The sequence below is a fragment of the Rutidosis leptorrhynchoides genome, chromosome 9 (assembly GCF_046630445.1).
Source record: "Rutidosis leptorrhynchoides isolate AG116_Rl617_1_P2 chromosome 9, CSIRO_AGI_Rlap_v1, whole genome shotgun sequence".
NCBI classification, from domain to species: Eukaryota; Viridiplantae; Streptophyta; class Magnoliopsida; order Asterales; family Asteraceae; genus Rutidosis; species Rutidosis leptorrhynchoides.
This window is the reverse complement of record NC_092341.1, coordinates 208,607,392-208,627,895: the sequence shown is the minus strand read 5'-3', so window position 1 is coordinate 208,627,895 and position 20,504 is coordinate 208,607,392. Positions and strand designations below refer to the sequence as shown.

General features: G+C 38.2%; 1 protein-coding gene across 1 annotated transcript; it reads left to right on the top strand.

Moving 5' to 3' along the window:
* The first annotated feature begins 10,713 nt into the window (after window positions 1-10,713).
* On the top strand, window positions 10,714-11,499 carry LOC139868513 (uncharacterized). Its single transcript, XM_071856852.1, has one exon. The coding sequence runs from the start codon at window positions 10,714-10,716 to the stop codon at window positions 11,497-11,499; it is 786 nt and encodes a 261-aa protein (XP_071712953.1).
* The last annotated feature ends 9,005 nt before the right edge of the window (window positions 11,500-20,504 follow it).

The following is a 20,504-nucleotide window of genomic DNA, read 5'->3' as shown; positions in this document are numbered from 1 at the left end:
ATCAGGAGGTGGGAGGGAGGATGAAGAAGCAACAGGTGAATCAGTTGGTGTTGTATCTTCATCAAAGAGACTTGGTTGAGTCTCCACAGTAGTTGACTGTGATGGTGTAACCGATGCAGCTTGAACATTTAAATTCCATTTAGGAGCATGAAGACTATCAAACAAGATATCCAGTTCCTCTATAGTTACCGTAGGAACACCCTTCTTCAAGAAAATTGAATTATGCGTGAAAGAAGTAGTAGCCAGGTTAGGATCGGGTTTTGAACCGAGTTGTTCAAAATCCATTCCCGAAAATTCATCGAACTTGACATTGATGCTTTCCTTGATAGTCTTTTTCCATTTGTGATAGACACGATAAGTAACTTTGTTCGAAGAATAACCGAGAAATATGGCCTGATCGCCATGAGGATCAAACTTTCCGATGCTGTCAAAATCGTTAAGCACATAGCATATACAACTAAAGACACGGAAATATTTGACATTCGGGCGTCTACCATTTAATAACTCATAGGGAGTTTTATCAAAGCGTTTATTAATGATGCAGCAATTTTGGGTATAACATGCAGTTGAAATGGCCTCCCCCCACATTTTTGTAGGTAGTTTGGAGTAGGCAAGCATCGTTCGAGCTGCCTTGCACAACGTATGATTACGTCGTTCGACTACTCCATTCTGTTGAGGGGTTCGTGAAGTAGAGAACTGATGTTCAATGCCTTGGTCTTTCAAATAACTATCAAGCAGGTCATTCTTAAATTCCATCCCATTATCAGTTCGGATGCTCTTAACATGTTTGTTAAAAGAGCGTTGAGTCTTTTTGATGAACTCAATGATAATGGCCGAGGTTTCAGATTTGGTCCTCAAAAGAAAAATCCATGTAAATCGTGTATAGTCATCTACAATGACAAGCACATGTTTCCAGCCATTGAGACTAGAAATTCTCATCGGTCCATATAAGTCCATATGCAATAGTTGCAAAGACGACGAAAACTGGGTTTTTGCATAAGCGGATGATTGGTCCGTTTCAGCTTACCCATTGCACATGATGGACACACATGATGCTTATCATATTAAAAGCTTGGAATACCATCAACTAAGTCTTTAGAGACTAGTCGATTATTACCCTTGTAATTCAGGTGTGACATCCGGTGATGCCATAATCATGAATTTTTCTTCGTAGAACGAGTAGACAAACACATGGTTTCATGTGATGGTGCATCAATGAGGTCAATAGTATAAAGTGAAGCACAACGTTTACCAACAAGGAGATCATTTCCATCGGTGGATTGCACCGAGCATTGACGACGTTCAAACAAAACTTTGAGATCTCCGTCACAAAATTGGCTGATACTAAATAAGCTGCACCCCAAACCCTCAAGATATGAGACCCGTTTGATTGTTATGCCATTTTTCACAAAATCTCCATAACCCGTTATTGCTGCAATCTCATCATTTCCGAATGTAACCGTTCCTAGGAATTTATCAATGAAATTGACAAGAAAGGATTTATCACCCGTCATGTGTTGAGAGCAACCGGAATTGATATACGAAACACAGACGTCGAAAGCCTGTAAACATTAATTTCCTAGAGTTTAGGTACCCAAAGTTTCTTGGGTCCTCTACGGTTAGTACCAACAATAAACTTTGGATCAACAATTAGATAATCACGTACAACATCATGCATTTAGACAATAAACCATCATTTAAAACCACATTACATGAAGAATCATACACAATATCAAGTTTTACATCATTATTAGAAGTCTTAACACACAACTTATTCCATGTAGATGTTTTGTTCACAGAAGAATATTGAAATACATGTGATGACTTCCTAGGTCGACTAGCAGATTTCTTTGGTTTGTTTGCTACTTTCTTAGTCGTTGACTTAGGAACCCATATAGACTTGTAAGTCAAGTTTGAATTATGACATGTGACACAAAAAACACCTCTGTTAGTTAGACGTCCAAACTTTTCAGTTGACACATGTGATGATTGATTTTGCAAAATTTCTAATTTGACTTTACGTTCTTTTGCATCATACTCACTCAAATCAGGTTTAGGACTTGTGTGTTGTTTAAACTTAACTGATCTTTTTAAAAGACTCTCCTTTGATTTATTTGACATTGGAATCATAGGAATCTTTTCAGTTGACACAGAACCATCTTGAGAATGAACCTTTTTGACAAAAATTGTGTTGAAGGTGCAACTTTTGAAACATGTTAACCAAATTGAGAACGTAGAGAATTTTTAAGAATGGCAATAGGTTTAGCATCCTTAGACGTTGTTTTTCCCTTCCCCTTCTTAGTAATCCCAACAAACATATTCATATACATTGGTTTCAACAGAAGATGGTTGCTTAAGTGTGTTAGCCTATTTCAGTAGAATTATCTTTTGTTTTAAGCTTTTAATCTCAAGACATAATTCCTCAACAGAAACTATCACTTCACTTTCCTTAAAATCATAAGTACATTGTTTCTTAGGAAGTGAAGGCAATTTATCATACAAAGCAAGCATTTGTTCTAATGATGGACACTTAAGTTGCAAATCAACATTTTCCTTTTCCAGTATAGCTACTATACGTTTCAAGTTTTGTACAACAGGTATGTTTGCATAAAATTCATTCATAGGATCAATTGTTGCATTAAAGTCTATCAAATTTTCAAAAAATGGTTCTTCTCGAGGTTCTACCTTTAGAGTTAAAGAAGTTTGACCTAGGGATTCTGTCTCAAAGAAGACAGTTAATTCATGTGCTAGGTCTTCATAGAAAACACCATCAGAACATGCAGGTAAGGTCGGTAGAATTGGTTTCACATCAAAAGTTGGTTCATCAAACACCTCATCTATGGTAATAATGCTAGAACTAGGTTTGTTAAATATACTTCATTCTCAAGCATTAAAATGTATTTCTCTAGTATGAGTGTAGGGATATAAACCAGTCTACGCTTAGGCACATAATTTTCACGTTGCATATTCTTTTTAGTTTCAACAAGTTCCTTCAAGAAATCAGGATTTGTTTTACCCATTTTAGCATTGATTTTCTCATACATTAAGCTAATTTGATGGTATTTTCTTGATTTACGATTGACAATAATATCATCAAAATCAGCATCAGAAGCATGCACAAAATGAGATGGTAAACCAGCTTGAAAGTAATCAGAATGATATAATCCTGGAATCTTTTTGTAAGCATTATCTAAAATCTTAGGATCTTCATAACCCAACCCCCACTTTTCACCATCTATTCATGAAAATTATTTGTTTTGAAAGTTTCATATCAATGATAGCTTTAGATTGCTCTGTACGATAGAGTTTTTCCTCATATCGAGCAAGTTGAGCTTTCATTTGAGGAGACTCTTTTGACAATGAAGAAATTTCAGTGTTCTTCTCAATTATGGTGTTTTCCAATTGAATAATTTTCTTGTTTAGCTTTGAAAGTGTGGGTTCATTGTGAGTTTTCAAATCATAAAGATCTTTTTCTAAAAATTGAACTTTTTCTGCTAGTCGTTCCGATTTTAGACGATAATCAGTCCTTTCGACTTTAATCGGATGAATTTTCTTTTTGAGATCTTCCAACTCAGTTTCCGTAGAGCTGAATCAGACTTTCAATCTTCGCAACTCCGATTATAATTTAGATGATAAAGGTTTGGTCTCATTTAGTTTGATTTTATCTTTCAAAACCTTGTTTTTCAGATTTTAAACCTTTAACTTCTTTTGACATTGAGACCAAGTTCTTCATCAGGTCATTTTGCATTTTGATAAAATCAGTTGAGATTTCATTTGATTGTACCTCATCATCAGCAGATGTTGAGTCAGAATTCTCCATTGCTTCTTTTGCTTTCATGAGCTTGGTCACCTTGCAAACATTTGCATGTTCCTCCTCTAAATTTGAATCATCAGTCCAGTTAAACCAAGTATCATCAACCGGTTTCAGCTCTCCTACTATTTCCACAATCTTTGTCATCAACATTTTCTTCATGTAGCAAGCTGCATTCTTTTTCTTAGGCATCTTGCACTCACGAGAGTAATGATTAGCTTTGCCACAATTGAAACAGATTGAATCATCCTTCTTGGAATCATCAGCACGTAGTTGTTTTGATTGATCAGATTTCTTATAGTAGGAGGATGAAGATGAGTTCTTGCGTTGATTGGTTGATTTTCCTTTGAACTTGTGTTTGTTCAAGGCTTTGGTGAACATGGCTGCCATCTTGACAAATTCAAGGTGAGAATCTTCAACATCAGAAAGATTCAACTCTTCAGAATCAGTTGATTCTTCAACAAGCACTTTCTTGGACAAGCTTTTGAAAGTTGTAAATGATTTTCTCTTCTTTTTGGCAATGAGAGCAAGAGGATCACTTAGAGATGACTCTTTCTTTCCCTCTTGAAGTTTAGACACCTCTGGTTGATAATGCATAAGAACTCCAACAAACTCATGAATAGTCATCTTATCAATCTCTTTGGTAGATCGAACAATGGATCCATAAGGAAGCAAGTCATCATTGAGCTTTTTGAGGAACTTCATGTTGACTTTAGCATTCAATTTTATGATCTTGCGCCTTTTCAACTCATTGAGAACACCATTGAAATGACGATAGGTATCCTTGAGTTGTTCTTCGAGTTCCTGCTTGAAATCTTTATAAAATCCAAGAGCCTTATTCAGTTTAGTAACATCTGACATGTCATAACCTTCTTGCTATCGTTTGATCTCATCCCATATGTCTTTTGCTGTAGTGTTGCTATTAATATTTTCAAACAACTCATACGAGATGGCTTGCATAACAATCTTCTTTGCCTCTATGTCACCCTGAGCTCTCTCACGTCTATCACCAGAAAGTTCATAGACTGAAATTGGCATATCAGTATCTGGATGATACTCTACAACTGGACCATCTCTCGAAGAAGCCCATATGTACTTTACTTTCTCACCCTTGTAGTCTATGTACTGAGTGATACGATGAAGCCACTAAGTGTACTTGCCATCAAACAACACTGGAGGTCGGGAATCTGATCCAATGATCAAAGTATCTTGTGTAGACATTTTGAAATTGAGGTAGATTCGGTAAAGATTCGGTATTACACTAATCTAGAATAAAGTTTCACAAAAATCTAACAAAATGTCAGATTCGGTATCTGGTTCGGTACTGTAGCAGATTCGGTAAAGATTCGATAAACCAGATTCTGTATCAGAAATTGGTCAATATCACAAGTAACACACCCAGATTCGGTAAAGATTCGGTAATCACAAGATTTGAAGCCTTATAACAGTTAAAATCAATGAATTAAGTGATACCGAGACTCTGGTTTGGTATTTGACTCGGTAGTTAAATTTGTAAACTTTTGAATGCAAACACAATCCAATTCCTTTGAATTAGATTCGGTAACCTTGCTGCACAAGGAAACAAGTTATTTACACATAGAATATCAAAGATACCGAATGTATAGGATACCGTGTGTCAACTGTAGTAGTTGACAATACCGAGTCTAAGTATAGAATCTTAGAAAACAATTGAATCCTTTCTCAAACCACACCAATTAGCTGCGTATGATCAAATCGAATGTGATAGAATCACAAACACACCACAATCTACAACACTTAACACGAATTATTAACTTTGAACTAGACTCAGTATGGTAGTTAAGATACCGAGAGTTGATCGAATCTTCAAAACTTAAAGAATTGATGAAATTGAACCGTCAAAAACTTGATTAATCACCTCTGGAACACAACTGAAACCTCAAACCTTTACTAAAATACTGAATCAAGCTAGAATTGATCAATACCCAGAGTTTTAGCCACGAACTCCAAAAATCAACTTGATTCTTCATAATTGTTGTTCAAAAGCTGTAATGATGATTGAAACTCATTCTAATCAACCTAATACACCTTCGCTGAACTTATCACAAGAATCAGAACGTTAGATTATCAGATTCGAATATACCGAATCTGATTCAATATACCGAATCTGATTCAATATACCGAAAGCGTACAGATTCTGTAATCTTCAATCTCTAAATCGATCTAGTGATGTAATATCACTCCCTGGAAGCATAGATACCAAATGATAGGTCAGATCATGTTGAGATTGGAAGATGAGACAAGTTAGAATGAGATTCGGTAAGTAAGAAGGAGACTCGGTATGAGAGAGAATCGGTAAAATTTACATTCCACAGCTTCTAGAACTCAGTTACAATACAATGGCTATCTAATTAGGACTACATAGGTTCCTTATATAGCCCTCTTCTAAGGAACCTTCATTTAAGCATGTTTCACATTAACACTAAAAACTTCGGGGTCCTAACAAGAGATACCCCAGTGGAAATGGGAAGGTATTACCATGGACTTCATCACGAAACTGCCGAAGAATGTGGGAGGTTACGATACTATTTAGGTTATCATAGTTTGTCTTACTAAATCTGCACACTTCTTACTGATAAGAGAAATTGATAAAATGGAGAAGTTGGCTCAAGTCTACATTAAAGAAGTCATTTCTGGACAGGGAGTACATATATCCATTAAATCCGATCGCGACAGCAGATTCACTTCCAGATTTTGGCAGTCACTACAGAAAGCAATGGCAATTTGTTTAGATATGAGTACATCATATCACCCCAGACAGATGGACAAAGCAAACAGACTATTCAAACTTTAGAGGACATGTTGCGAGAACGCGTCATTGATTTCGGAAACGGATGGGATAAGTACTTAGCACTAGCTGAGTTCTCATACAACAGCTACCATACGAGCATTAAAGCTTCACCTTTCAAAGCGTTGTATGGAAGGAAGTGTAGATCTCCCATGTGTTGGAGCGAATTGGGAGATAGTCAGTTGACGGGTCCTGAGATTATTCAGGAGACAACGGAGAAAGTTCTACAGATTCAGGAACGATTGGGAACAGCTCAGAGTCATCAAAAGAGTTACGCCGATGTTAGACGGAAGAATTTAGAATTTCAAGTTGGCAATAAAGTCATGCTTAAGGTATCACCTTGGAAGGGTGTTATACGGTTCGGGAAACGAGGTAAATTGATTCCTAGATATGTTGGACCGTTCAAGATAACTGAAAGGATTGGATCAGTGGCTTACAGATTGAAACTTCCACAAGCACTCAGTGGTATACACGACACTTTTCACGTATCCAATCTAAAGAAGTGCTTAGCCGGCGAGAATTTGATTATTCCTTTAGAGGAACTGCGTATCGATGACAAACTTTATTTCATTGAAGGACCTGTGGAAGTCTTAGGACGGGAGGTCAAACAATTAAAGAAAAGCATAATTCCTATCGTTAAGGTTCGATGGAACGCGAGAAGACGACCAGAGTTTACATGGGAGCGTGAAGATCAAATAAGACAAAAGTACTCGCAACTGTTTCCAGAAAGAACTACTTCAACGGATGTTCGCTAAAATTTCGGGAAGAAATGTTCAATAACAGGTGGGTAATGTAATAACCCTGCTTTTTCCGTCACTTCCGTTAACTTTGTGTTAGTTAATTTAATGGTGATTACTTGATTTTTATGTATTTATGTGCATTAAATACGTACTTGATCTTTGGAAGGTTATGATAATTAATAAGGGTTAATACTAATTTGAAAATATATTTCGGATAAAGAAATACGATAAAAACGATACAGTTTGGATAACTACTTTTTGAGCAACGAAACCCTCGGGTTTATTTTAATAATTATTAACTTTTTAAAAATATTTAATTTATTGAGTTTTTAATAAATTAAACGTTTGGTTGTGTTTTAACGATCGGTTTAGCGTTCTGGGCCTTCGTACGTCTAAACGGCACTTGAAACGAGCCACGATTACACATTACTAGACAACGAGAGCCCGGGAACACTCCCACTTGGGCCAATCTGCCGAATTACCTCACCCCACCCCTTTTTATTTTATGTTGGGCCACTAGTTGTTGTTAGTCCATGAAATTACTTGTTTAGGCCCTAAGTTAAATATACTAGTAACCTAATCACTACAACACAATACCCTAATCTTCATTCCAGTCGACTGCTCTCTTTTCCCCTGCCCATTCGTCGATCACCATCAACCATCCCATCACTTCAATTTTTGCTTTTTGATCAATCTTGCTTCACTAAAGTTGTAATTCCCGTTGTCCTCTACGCGTGGGTATATTTAATTTCACGATCAAAGGTATAATAAAATGAACCCTAACTTTCAAAATCTGATTTTTATTGATGTTTCATAGTTTATGTTGTCAATTGCTCAAGTCTTTACGTGTAGTTAATGTTTGATGCGTTGATTTGTCCGATTTGATTGATTACCATGAAAACCGAATTTGATTTGTGTGTATACAGAAACTTGACTTTGCTAAATGTTAATTATTATGATGTATTTAGAATCCTCATGATAAACTATTGATTTTAGGCTTTGGATTCGTTTGATTTCGTTACCGAATGCTTAAGTTATGACCGTTTTAATTATCGTTGTGTTTTTATGCTTGATCAGAAAACTGGCATTGATGGTTCATGAATTTACTTGTGTATTATTACCATTGGATAGATAATTCAAAAACACTCAATTTAAACTAGGATATCATGCGATTTGAATTTATAATGCTCACGTTATGCTTGTTTGATCGTATGCGAAAAACTGATTTGCTCGGTATGATGAAACTTACTTTTTAATTGAATTTAAGTGTGGTATTGTTTAAGGTCTTTGCATATCTGAAAAGTTCATAAGTTGTAGTTAACTTTTCATCTAGTCTTTGCATCATTCGGGTTTGTGAAGCTTGTGTTATGTGCATGTCAAAATGGTAACCAGTATGCTGACCAAATCTGTAATGTATGCACCTTTGGCCATATAAGTTGACTTGTGCATGTTTTGAAACCTTGGCCTTCTGCAATATGAATCTTTATATTTTATGTGATATATTTTTAGTTTTTTTAAACCTCTAAAACCTTATGCATTGTGCACACTAGGGCCATAGTTTTGGTAATTTCTGAAATGAGCTGAAACAGAACATCCAACTTGATTGAATAAACTGTACCAATTGGCTAAACAAAAGTTGCTCATTTTCGGCTATATGATATTTTGACTTGTCGTTGAACCATTTCCACTAACCTTACGTTAATTTCATATCCCTAGGTCCGGTTATAGCCAATACGAGATCAGTGCGCGGTCAGAAACTGAGTTGGTAAACCATAAATGTACCCCTTCTGATTCCTGACTTATAGACATCGTATGAGACCCTACCGGAACTTTTACAATAAATTTTGAGTCTAATTATGATCTGGAGTTTTCCATATTATCATGAATTTTGTGCTATTTGTTATTATGCGAAGTTTGCTACATGTATATAAACGTTTTGCATGACGATAAATTGTGATTGTGTAATTGACCATTTGTGATCCAAAATGTGATGCTTGACTTAGGTTTGACATTTTGACCAACATTTGACATGAACCTACTGATGTTGACTTTAGTTGACTAATTTGACCAAGTTTGACTTTTGGTTTGACTTTGGTTGATCTTGTTTGACTTGCATGAACTAGTTGACTATATGTTGACTTTTACTTTGAAACGCGTCGAGTAGAGCAATAAGACAACTTACTCAATGAAACCACACTTGTTTAAAACATATATGTTGACCAACCTAAATACGTATACTTAGGTTTCACTTCTCGGTACTAAATCGCACAATTCATTTGTCTTTCATCCGAACTATTCAAATGTGAGTCTACAGTCCCGCTTTTTATCTGTTTTCAGGGATGAGAATACATGCTGTTGTACTTACATTTTCAAATGTTATTATGTTGACACGAGTACTTATTATACATATTGAGTTTTGTTCAAAAATCCCCTAGCTTGAATACTTTTATTACCTTCGGGTAAGCACAATTTAGATGCACGGATCCGTTAGGTTGACAACCTTGCCCAAACAATATTAACCGTGGCGCATTTACTTTGAACATTAAATACACTCGAACAGGTGTATAACATTTTTATGGGGTAAAAGGGAGTGTAGTGGTTTCTATACTCATGTCATTGTTAATATTCAGGTGCTCAAGGATTATGTAAACATATTGCAACTGGGTTGCGCTTATTGAAATCTCGTGGTCAAATGTGATTAAACTATTTTTAGATAATTGTTTTTCAGATACTATACAACATTATTTAAAACTGTGGTTTACGAACAAAAGTGAAGAAACTTCACATGGTGTTGTCTACAAATATTTGAAACTTGGAATGGTAGTGTCAACAAACTTTTGAAACAGGACACGATGTTGTCTGTAAACTTTTAACATCAAACCTTGGTGGTCTTTCATAAATAAACGTTTTCTGAATATCATTTCTTAAACGTACTGTATTGTTTGCCTAAAACCTGTATATTCACTCAACATCATTGTTGATCCGTTTTGCGTATTTTATTCTCTGGTATTAATTGCTTCCGCTGTAAAATATTGCTGTTACGTAGAAGTCAAGCCAAGCACTAGGACCAGAATTAACATTCCTTTAAAGGGATTTTGACGGGGTGTTACACTCGGTGCTAATCGCCGACAGGGGTAAAACTCAAACGCCGGTATACTTCGTAAGCAAAGTGTTACAAAATGGGGAAGTAAACTACCCGGCTATGGAAAAGTTAATTTATGCTCTGTTACATACGGCAAGGCGGTTACGGCGGTATTTTTCAAGCACATCCGATACAGGTCCTCACGGACCAACCAATCAAACACGTCCTAACAAGGCCGGAGATTTCGTGAAGGATGGCAAAATGGGCAATTAAACTAGGTGAACACGAAATTAGCTTTCTCCCAAGGAATTCAGTAAAGGACCAAGTCCTGGCCGACTTCCTGGTAGAGCTCCCTTCCGATATGATCAAACAAGGTGAAACTCCCGTCACAAGAAGGGACACAGACAAATTCTGGGAACTATATACAGACGGGACATCTAGCGAGGAAGGAGTCGGCATTGGTCTGCTCCTCGTATCACCGAATGGAGAAGAGATAACCTACGCCATCCTGTTAAAAATTACCGCCTCAAATGATGAGGCCGAATACGAAGCACTACTAGCCGGTTTAGGCCTAGCAAAAAGTATCGATATACAACAGCTCACGGCTTATGTTGACTTGCAACCAGTAGCAAGCCAGCTAAACGGTAGTTTCGAAGCTAGGGACACGTCAATGCAAAAATACCTAGAGCTTGCAAAATTTCTAGTCTTAAACTTCGTAGGATTTGAAATCAAGCAAATACCCTGCAACCGTAACAAGAAAGCAGATTCTTTAAGCAAGCTTGCCTCCCTGCTCTACGATCACTTCACCAAAAAGGTCATGGTAGAAGTACTGGAGAGAAAGTCATCCGATGAAGAAACCCTCATGGCAACAATCACAGAAGAAGAAGATTGTTGGATGACACCTTTCATATGGTACCTCACTCATGGTACCCTCCCGGAAGATAAACTACAAGCTTGTAGGATCCGGATGCGTGCACCAATGTATCACTTCAAAAAGATGGCATCCGGTATAGAAAATCATTCACTGAGCGATATTTGAGATGCGTTTGACCAACGTAGGCCAAATAAATCATACTGGAAATGCACGAAGGAGCCTGCTTGACACACTATGGCTACAGAACAATAGTCAGCAGGATCAAAAGAATGGGTTATTTCAGGCCACACATGTACCGGAACAAATACAATCTGATCGTAAACTGCGAGGCATGTCAAATACATTCCCCCGTCAACAGATTCCCTCGGCATAACATGGTCCTAATACATGCCGCTTGGCCATTCTGCAAGTGGGAGATCGACATTTTCGGTCCATTCCCAAGAGGTGTCAGAAATGTTAAGTTCCTAGTAGTCGCAATTGATTACTTTACAAAGTGGATCGAAACAAGGCCGTTAAGCACGATTACCGGAAGGAAAATCCTAACCTTCGTATGGGAGGATATCGTTTGTCATTTCGGCTTACCATGCAAAATAGTCAGCGACAATGGAACATAATTTGCACACAATCCATTTTAAGACTGGTGCATAGACATGGACATTCAACAGTTGTTCACTTCCGTGGCATATCCACAGACTAACGGGCAGGTTGAGGTCACTAACAGGGATATCGTATCCAGAATAAAGGCTAGACTAGGAAAACACCGACAAGGATGGGAGGATGAACTCCAACATGTACTTGGGCACACTAGACAACACCAAAAGACAGTACAAACGAAACCCCATTTAGTCTAGTATATGGCACTTAAGTGGTCATCCCAGGTGAAGTGCTTATCCCAATTAATCGAATAATAACGTTCGATGAACAGCAAAATGATGAAGCATTAAAAGAAAACCCTGATACTCTCGAAGAGCGATGGACAATAGCACACATCCGGCAAGCCGAGAAGAAGCAAAAAATGCAAACCACTATGACAAAAAAGTCAAACCACTAGACTTTCAGCTACATGACTTAGTGTTACGAAGTAACGAAGCCAGCCGACAACATGATGTCGAAAAACTAGGCCCACGGTGGGAAGGACCTTACAGGGTTGTCGGCATAACTGACTATGGCGCATACCACTTGGAAACACCAGACGGAATCCCAATACAATTCCCTTGGTATACCTTCCATTTAAAGAAATACCATGAGTAATCTACCTGTAACCGGGAGGACTGATCACCCACCTGGGTAACAGAGGAATCACACACTTATGTATCAAAATCATTTCTAAGTATGAGTCCTCAATAAATTACATTATATATACTTGTACTCTGTAGCAACTCTGAATATGACACAAACACAATCAAAAGTATTTTGGCATATTTCAGACCTACTGCCAGAAGAAATTCCTTCTAGCTTTCGTTGGTAGGAGGATACCTCTCGAAGAACCTTCTCGGATAATGAAAGCATCCGTACAAATCATTGATGGTCCGATTTTACCGTATAAACATCTTGACCATGCTCACTGTAGTCTAGATATCTACGTTATTGTCATGACACATCAAACAACTCAAATACAAATAAACTAGTTTACACACAAGGCATAACAAATATAAAAACGTTATATTCATCACAAAAGGGGACACAATCGAGTGCATATATCTATGGTTGAAAGTTTACAATATCTTACACGGATGAATTTTCATCCCTACAAACCCTATCTAACTCTTCAAAGTTAATCTAACCAAGTGCTTCATGTGCTTGTCGGCACTCATCAACACATGACAAGCTCAGCCTGTTCTTCAACTTCTCGGTTGAACTACCAGCCGGCAGGTAACACTGCACCCGCCTAAGAACCTCAAAAGTAGTTAACTTTTTGATGGCCTCGATAAAAGCACTAAATGGTTGATGAACAAGAGAGGACTTAAGTAAGCAGGAAAACAGCACCGGTATGCCAAACTGTAGGCGAGTGAGATCAACCAGAGTCGCCGACACCCTCTCCGACAGCTTTTTGTTATCATCTGAGAAGTGGGCAACGACTTCCCTTTTCTGGTCTAAATCCATCCTAGAGGCCTCTAATGCCATCTAAGAAGTTTCCAACTCTGCCTACAAAACCACCAAAGCCTCTTTCGCAGATACAAGCTCCCTCTTAAGATGGGTATTATTCCCTGACAACTCCGCCATACGACGATTGTCATTCTTAAACATCACACAGTGCTCATGAATGCGACGAGCTTCAGCCTCGTTCCAATCTAACTCGTCTGCCGCAAGATCCTGGGCAAACACAGCAAATTGAGAACGCAAGTGTCGTGCCTGTGCCGCGGAAAGAGAAGCTAACGGCATTTTTAGGGCTGGAAAAGTAATAAACCCTAAAACTTGGATAGTCTGAAGAGGCACAGTGAAGAAGATTACGAAATGGCTCAACATCACAGTCGGGCAGGATATACACATTCTCCTGGCATTTGTTATTAGCCGGGGGCGAGAGTCTGAAGCCTCCGTGGCAGGATCCTTGGCGGGACGATGCCCTTGAACTGTCTCCCTCTCAACAACCGGCTCCTCCTCGGCCACCCGCCTCTCCTCAGCAACCGGTTTAACCCTCTCCCGGGACACAACTCCTTCTAGCAATGGTATCACAGAAACGGGCGCCTGCATCTCTGCGGGAGCCACACCGGTATGGCCTACATAAAAAACATAGTCAGTATGCAACATTTTAAAAACAGGCAAAGATATTCAAAAGTATGTCAAAGGCGTACTTTCAGTTGCAGTAGTCGGTTCAACTCGACGCATAGTGCGACAAATTAATCTGCCATTTGAGGATTTTCCATTTGAGGACTCCAAGTCATTAGGAGACGGTGCACGATGATGGCTGGTAGATGCTGGGGCTGCACCCTCTACCACTTTTTCCGTAAAAACCATTCCGTATAGACTCGTCGACCGAAGAACCTCCGACACGGTCAACTCTGCACAAAACATAAATCTCATTCTTAAAATCACAATTATGAAAGAGTAAGAAAAAACTACATGGATAAATATGTTGATGCATTTTCTGTAAGTCCCTAGACATCTAGCTTATGTTTATGAATAGTACTTCAGTTTATGGGCTACCATGATCGCTTCTTATTATCCTATCTGTGTTTATATGTGGTTACAGGTACTACAGGAACGCGATAAGGATGTCTGACATTATTCGACTCTGTCAGACGTACGAGTGAAGTCTCACTCGTACGTGAAATGTCCTGTTCATATTGATTATAAGCGTTCCATATTAATTGATTTCGTCGCGAGGTTTTGACCTCTATATGAGACATTTTTCATAGACTGCATTCATTTTTAAAATAACCGTAACCTTTATTTTATCTATAAAGGTTTAAAAAGCATTATGTAGATTATCAAATAATGATAATCTAAAACATTCCGTTTACACACGACCATTAAATAATGGTTTACAATAAGAATATATTACATCAAAAATAAGTTTCTTGAATGCAGTTTTTACGTAAAATCATACAAGCATGGACTCCAAATCTTGTCCTTATTTTAGTATGCAACAGTGGAAGCTCTTAATAATCACCTGAGATTAAACATGCTTAAAACGTCAACAAAAATGTTGGTGAGTTATAGGTTTAACCTATATATTATCAAATCATAATAATAGACCACAAGATTTCATATTTCAATATACATCCCATACATAGAGATAAAAATCATTCATATGGTGAACACCTGGTAACCGACATTAACAAGATGCATATAAGAATATCCCCTATCATTCCGGGAAATCCTTCGGACATGATAAAAAACGAATTCGAAGTACTAAAGCATTCGGTACTTTGGATGGGGTTCGTTAGGCCCAATAGATCTATCTTTAGGATTCGCGTCAATTAGCAGATCGGTTTACTAATTCTTAGGCTACCAAGCAAAAGGGGCATATTCGGCTTCGATCATTCACCCATATAATGTAGTTTCATTTACTTTTGGCTATTTCGTAAAACATTTATAAAACTGCATGTATTCTCATCCCAAAATATTAGATTTTAAAAGTGAGACTATAACTCACTTTCACAGATTTTTACTTCGTCGGGAGTAAGACTTGGCCACTGGTCGATTCACGAACCTATAACAAATATATACATATATATATATATAGCAAAGTATGTTCAAAATATATTTACAGCATTTTTAATACATTTTGATGTTTTAAGTTTATTAAGTCAGCTGTCCTCGGTAGTAACCTACAACTAGTTGTCCATAGTTAGATGTACATAAATAAATTGATATATATTATCTTGAATCAATCTACGACCCAGTGTATACACGTCTCAAGCTAGATCACAACTCAACGTATATATATTTTTTGAATCAACCTCAACCCTGTATAGCTAACTCAAACATTAATGCATATAGAGTGTCTATGGTTGATCCAAATAATATATATACATGGGTCGATATGATATGTCAAAAAATTTGCATACGTGTATATGGTATCTCAAGATTACATAATATATTATAATACATGTATAATACAATATAAGTTAGCTAGGATATGATTTGTATAGAACTGTTACAATATTTCCCGTAGCTACAACAATCAAAAAATATCCAATCTTGTTTTACCCATAACTTCTTCGTTTTAAATCCGTTTTGAGTGAATCAAATTGCTATGGTTTCATATTGAACTCTATTTTATGAATCTAAACAGAAAATTATAGGTTTATAGTCGGAAATATAAGTTACAAGTCGTTTTTGTAAGAGGTAGTCATTTCAGTCGAAAGAACGACGTCTTGATGACCATTTTGAAAAACATACTTCCACTTTGAGTTTACCCATGATTTTTAGATATAGTATTATGTTCATAAGAAAAATCATTTTCCCAGAAGAACAACTTTTAAATCAAAGTTTATCATAGTTTTTAATTATCAAACCCAAAACAGCCCGCGGTGTTACTACGACGGCGTATGTCCGGTTTTACGGTGTTTTTCGTGTTTCCAGGTTTTAAATCATTAAGTTAGCATATCATATCGATATAGAACATGTGTTTAGCTGATTTTAAAAGTCAAGTTAGAATGATTAACTTTTGTTTGCGAACAAGTTTAGAATTAATTAAACTATGTTCTAGTGATTTCAAGTTTAAACCTTCGAATAAGGTAGTTTTGTAACACCCTGTTTCTGTTTCTGATTTTGTAGTATATCGGGATGCTTTCCAGATAGGGGGACGCCGTCCAGCAACAAAAGGTGGGACGCCGTCCAAGGTTTGGTACGCCGTCCAAACTGTCTGTCGAGCCAGCTGTTTTAATTTGTTATAAATGGGTAAAATGGTAATTTCACATTGGTGCCGGTTTGGAGCCTTCAAGGCTGATCCCTTGATCATTTTTGGATCACTTTACACCCACCCAAACACTCTCATCCATATCTAGAGAGAGAGAAAGAATTTAGAGAGAGGAAGCTTGATTTGGAGAAGAAGGAGTCGAATTCTCACCAAAGCTCGGGTTTTAAAGTTGTTCATCTCGCTCCTAGCTACGTTGTGGTAGTACTGGTAAGTTCAAACTCCGAATTTCATTTGTTAGATTTGATATTAAAGTTAGGGTTTGAGCTTGATTAGTTGTGAAACCCTCTTAGATGATGAAATGGGTTTATGGTGACTAGTTATTCTTGTCACTTGACCGGTTTTGGGTTAGTTGACAATTTGGCCTTGATTAGGCTTTGATCTTGAGTTTAATCACTAGGTTTAGTGATTATGGAAGTGTTGGAGCACTTTTGGGTGTATTTGGTTAACTAATTTTGAAATGGGTCAAAATTAGGGTTTCGGTGTCAAAATGGGTATGACACTTGTTTAACACTTGTGATCGGGTTTAATTGGTGTGTTAGGACCTTTTTCACTCGTGTTAGTGGATATTGGTCAGTTTGGGTGCGTTTCGTGCTTGGAAGTGCAAATGGGTCAAATTTGCACTAGGTGTCAATTGGGTTGGTTTGTAAGTCAACCCTAATTGTGTTGTTGTGTTTGTGATAATGGAATAGGTACTTTCCATTTGGCGCGTTGCGGATTACTTGGAAGCATTCATCAAGGCGACTAGGTGAGTGTTAATATCCTATGTACATATGTATGTGTAGGATGGGTGCGGGTCGGGTGAAGTGATTCTCGGCTATAGAGCTCACTTCACATATAGGTGGATTTGATGGACCTTTGTATGAGTCCAATTGGCACGGTTGTGCGTTTTGGTTGACCACCCTTGGCGAGGTACACGTTTGTGTGTACGTTATTACACGTGGTTGTGATTTAGAAGTTATAACCCCAATGGCGAAGGGTTGATATTGTCGTGATGTGGATAACCCTGAAGTGGTGGATTTTTACAATCCCGTGACCGTGGGTTTTGGTATTGGAGAAGTGAATCTCGTGTAGTTCAGATTCACGATGACGCGTGTAGTTCGGTCATCTTATCGGAAATAAATCTCGTGTAGTTCAGATTCATGCTGACTCGTGTAGTTCGGTCATCTTATTGAGGTAGTAATCTCGTGTGGTTTCGGATTACTATGGCTCGTGTAGTTCGGCCAACCTCGACGTCGTGTTATTGAAGATAGTAGTCTCGTGTGTATGCGGATTTACTAAGGCTCGTGTAGTTCGGCCAATCTTCATTGTGGTATTTGGTTCTCAGTATTTGGGTTAAAGGGTTAACCCTGGGTCGTTTTTATATATATGTTGTTGTATTATCTTGATGTAGCTAACCCTCTAGGTGTAGCTTCTTGGCGTTGTTCACATCGTCGTGGGTGAACTTACCTTATTTGTTGGCTTTGTTAGCTCGTTGCTTAGTGTTTGTACGGTATGCTTAGACTAGCTTGCTTTATGCTTGGATGCTCCGGTATGCGGTATTTGTTTATTTGTGTGGCGTATCCATTTTATGCATATATATGTATGTAGTATATTATCATTCACTAAGCATTAGCTTACCCTCTCGTTATTGACTTTTTATAGATTTGCAAGGATGCGGAGGATCGGGTAAGCGGGAATTAGTGGACTTGCGTAGTTTGCTTTAGAAGACTTGCTTTTGGATTTGATTAGGATTGGGTAGCGTATCCCCAATCCCATGCTCCGTCTTTATTTAATGTTAAAATTAATGTGGCCGAAAACTCGTAGTTTTGGGCCCGGTGTCATAAAACTAGGTTTTTATTAAGGAAAACTCTTAGTTTTAATTATTATAACATGTTGCGAAAGCGTTTTGGTTTAAAAGTGTCGGGAAGCGGGTTTTCCGCCCGCGTGTAAATGTAAAGCTGAACAGAATTTTGCAGTTGTTCTGGACGCCGTCCCAGATGGCTGGACGCCGTCCCAGTCTTCAGAACTGGACGGCGTCCAGATAGCTGGACGCCGTCCAGATGTGCTGCTCTAGAAATTTTTTTTTTGACACGTTTTTGGTCGGATAACGGGTTGGGTTGTTACAAGTGGTATCAGAGCATGGTCTAAGGGATTTAGGTGACTTGAGATAGGTGCCTAGACTTAGACTTTTGTGTGTGCTTATTTGTTGCGGGACTTGTAGGATTACGGGTCGGAATGGGAATTTGGTTAGTGCCTTAATCGATAGGTGGACTAACGTGTATATTAATACGTGGATATTATTAATATACGATTGTGTTATGTTTGTGTTTATGTTGCGTTGCGAATATCATCGAGCAAGATGGTCGTTGTACTAACGAGGGGATACGATGTGTGTGCGTAATAAGGACTTGCAAACCTTATTACGGGTGCAAATCGTGTTTAACAAGTGATGTACCACGAGTGTCGAGCAAGATGGGGCGGTGTTGTGCGTATGGTTTTATACGTTCGTAGATTAATCGTTTTGCATTCTTTAGAATGACGACGCGAAACGAGATCGAGATGAACGATTTGGAGTATAACGCTAGAGTTGCGGCCGCCGTTGCGGAGCAAATGAGTGCGTTTCGAGAAGAAATGGATATGAAGTATTCCGAACTTCAAGGTAGTGGTGAGATGGAGCGTTGTCTTAAAAGCTTCATGAGCACTAAACCCCCGATGTACGATGGAAAATCGGATCCTTTTATAAGCACAACTTGGATCTCGGATGTCGAAGGGTGCTTTCGTACTATTGAATGCCCTTCTGAGAAAAATACGAGACTCGCTACTAGTTTGTTGCGGGGTAGGGCGAAGGATTGGTTGGATGGTAAGATTGATCTTGTCGGTGGTGAAGCGTTTATGGCGTTATCGTGGGACGAGTTTAGGAAGGAATTCTTCGAGGAGTTCCGGACTTCGGCTGACTTGTCAAAATTGCGTAATGAGTTGCGAAATTTGCAACAGGGTTCTATGGATTTGAATACTCTCAAGACAACCTTTATGGCGAAGGCTCGTTTTTGCCCGGAGTATTTGGGGAATGATCGTTTGTTGATGGAGGATTTCTATCGGATTTTGAATGATGACTTGAAGAGTAAGATTAGCAGGGGTTACGCGAAGTCGTTTGTGGAATTATTCGCGGTGGCTAGAGGTTTTGAGTCGTATTCGCGATCGAAGATTGGTGAACCTTCAAGTGAGAGAAGGGTTGTTTCGTATGGTGCTCCAAGTAAGAGGACTAAGGGTCCGAGTGTGAGCACGGGTGGTACACGGACAAGTATATCAGATTCTAGTGCGTCTAGGTGTTATAATTGTGGCGTGAGGGCCACAAGTCTTGGGAATATTCGGTGCCAAGGGGTGATGGCATGGTGTGCTTCCATTGCCAAGAAGAAGGACATCGTAAGTCGGAGTGTCCCAAGTTAGCGGGGACAGGTGCGGCAAGGAGACGTTAAGGTACGTTTCATTTTAATAAATATGTCCTTTGATTTTTTATTATGTGCCGTTGAGTTGAGTTTATTAGATGCATTATGTTGTGCATGTTATTGATATGGGTGACGTTCCTAATGGAAGTACCCTATGGTGACGTTTCGATTATCGGGCGAAGGGCGTAAGACTGTAGTGACCCGAACTTTTCCATGTTTATATATATTAATTGAGATTGATGTTTACATGATTAAATGTTTCCAACATGTTAAGCAATCAAACTTGTTAAGACTTGATTAATTGAAATAGGTTTCATATAGACAATTGACCACCCAAGTTGACCGGTGATTCACGAACGTTAAAACTTGTAAAAAAACTA

What these genes read in the sequence shown, in the direction of transcription:
- LOC139868513 (XM_071856852.1), top strand. Translation starts at nt 10,714, where the DNA reads ATGGCAAAATGGGCAATTAAACTAGGTGAACACGAAATTAGCTTTCTC.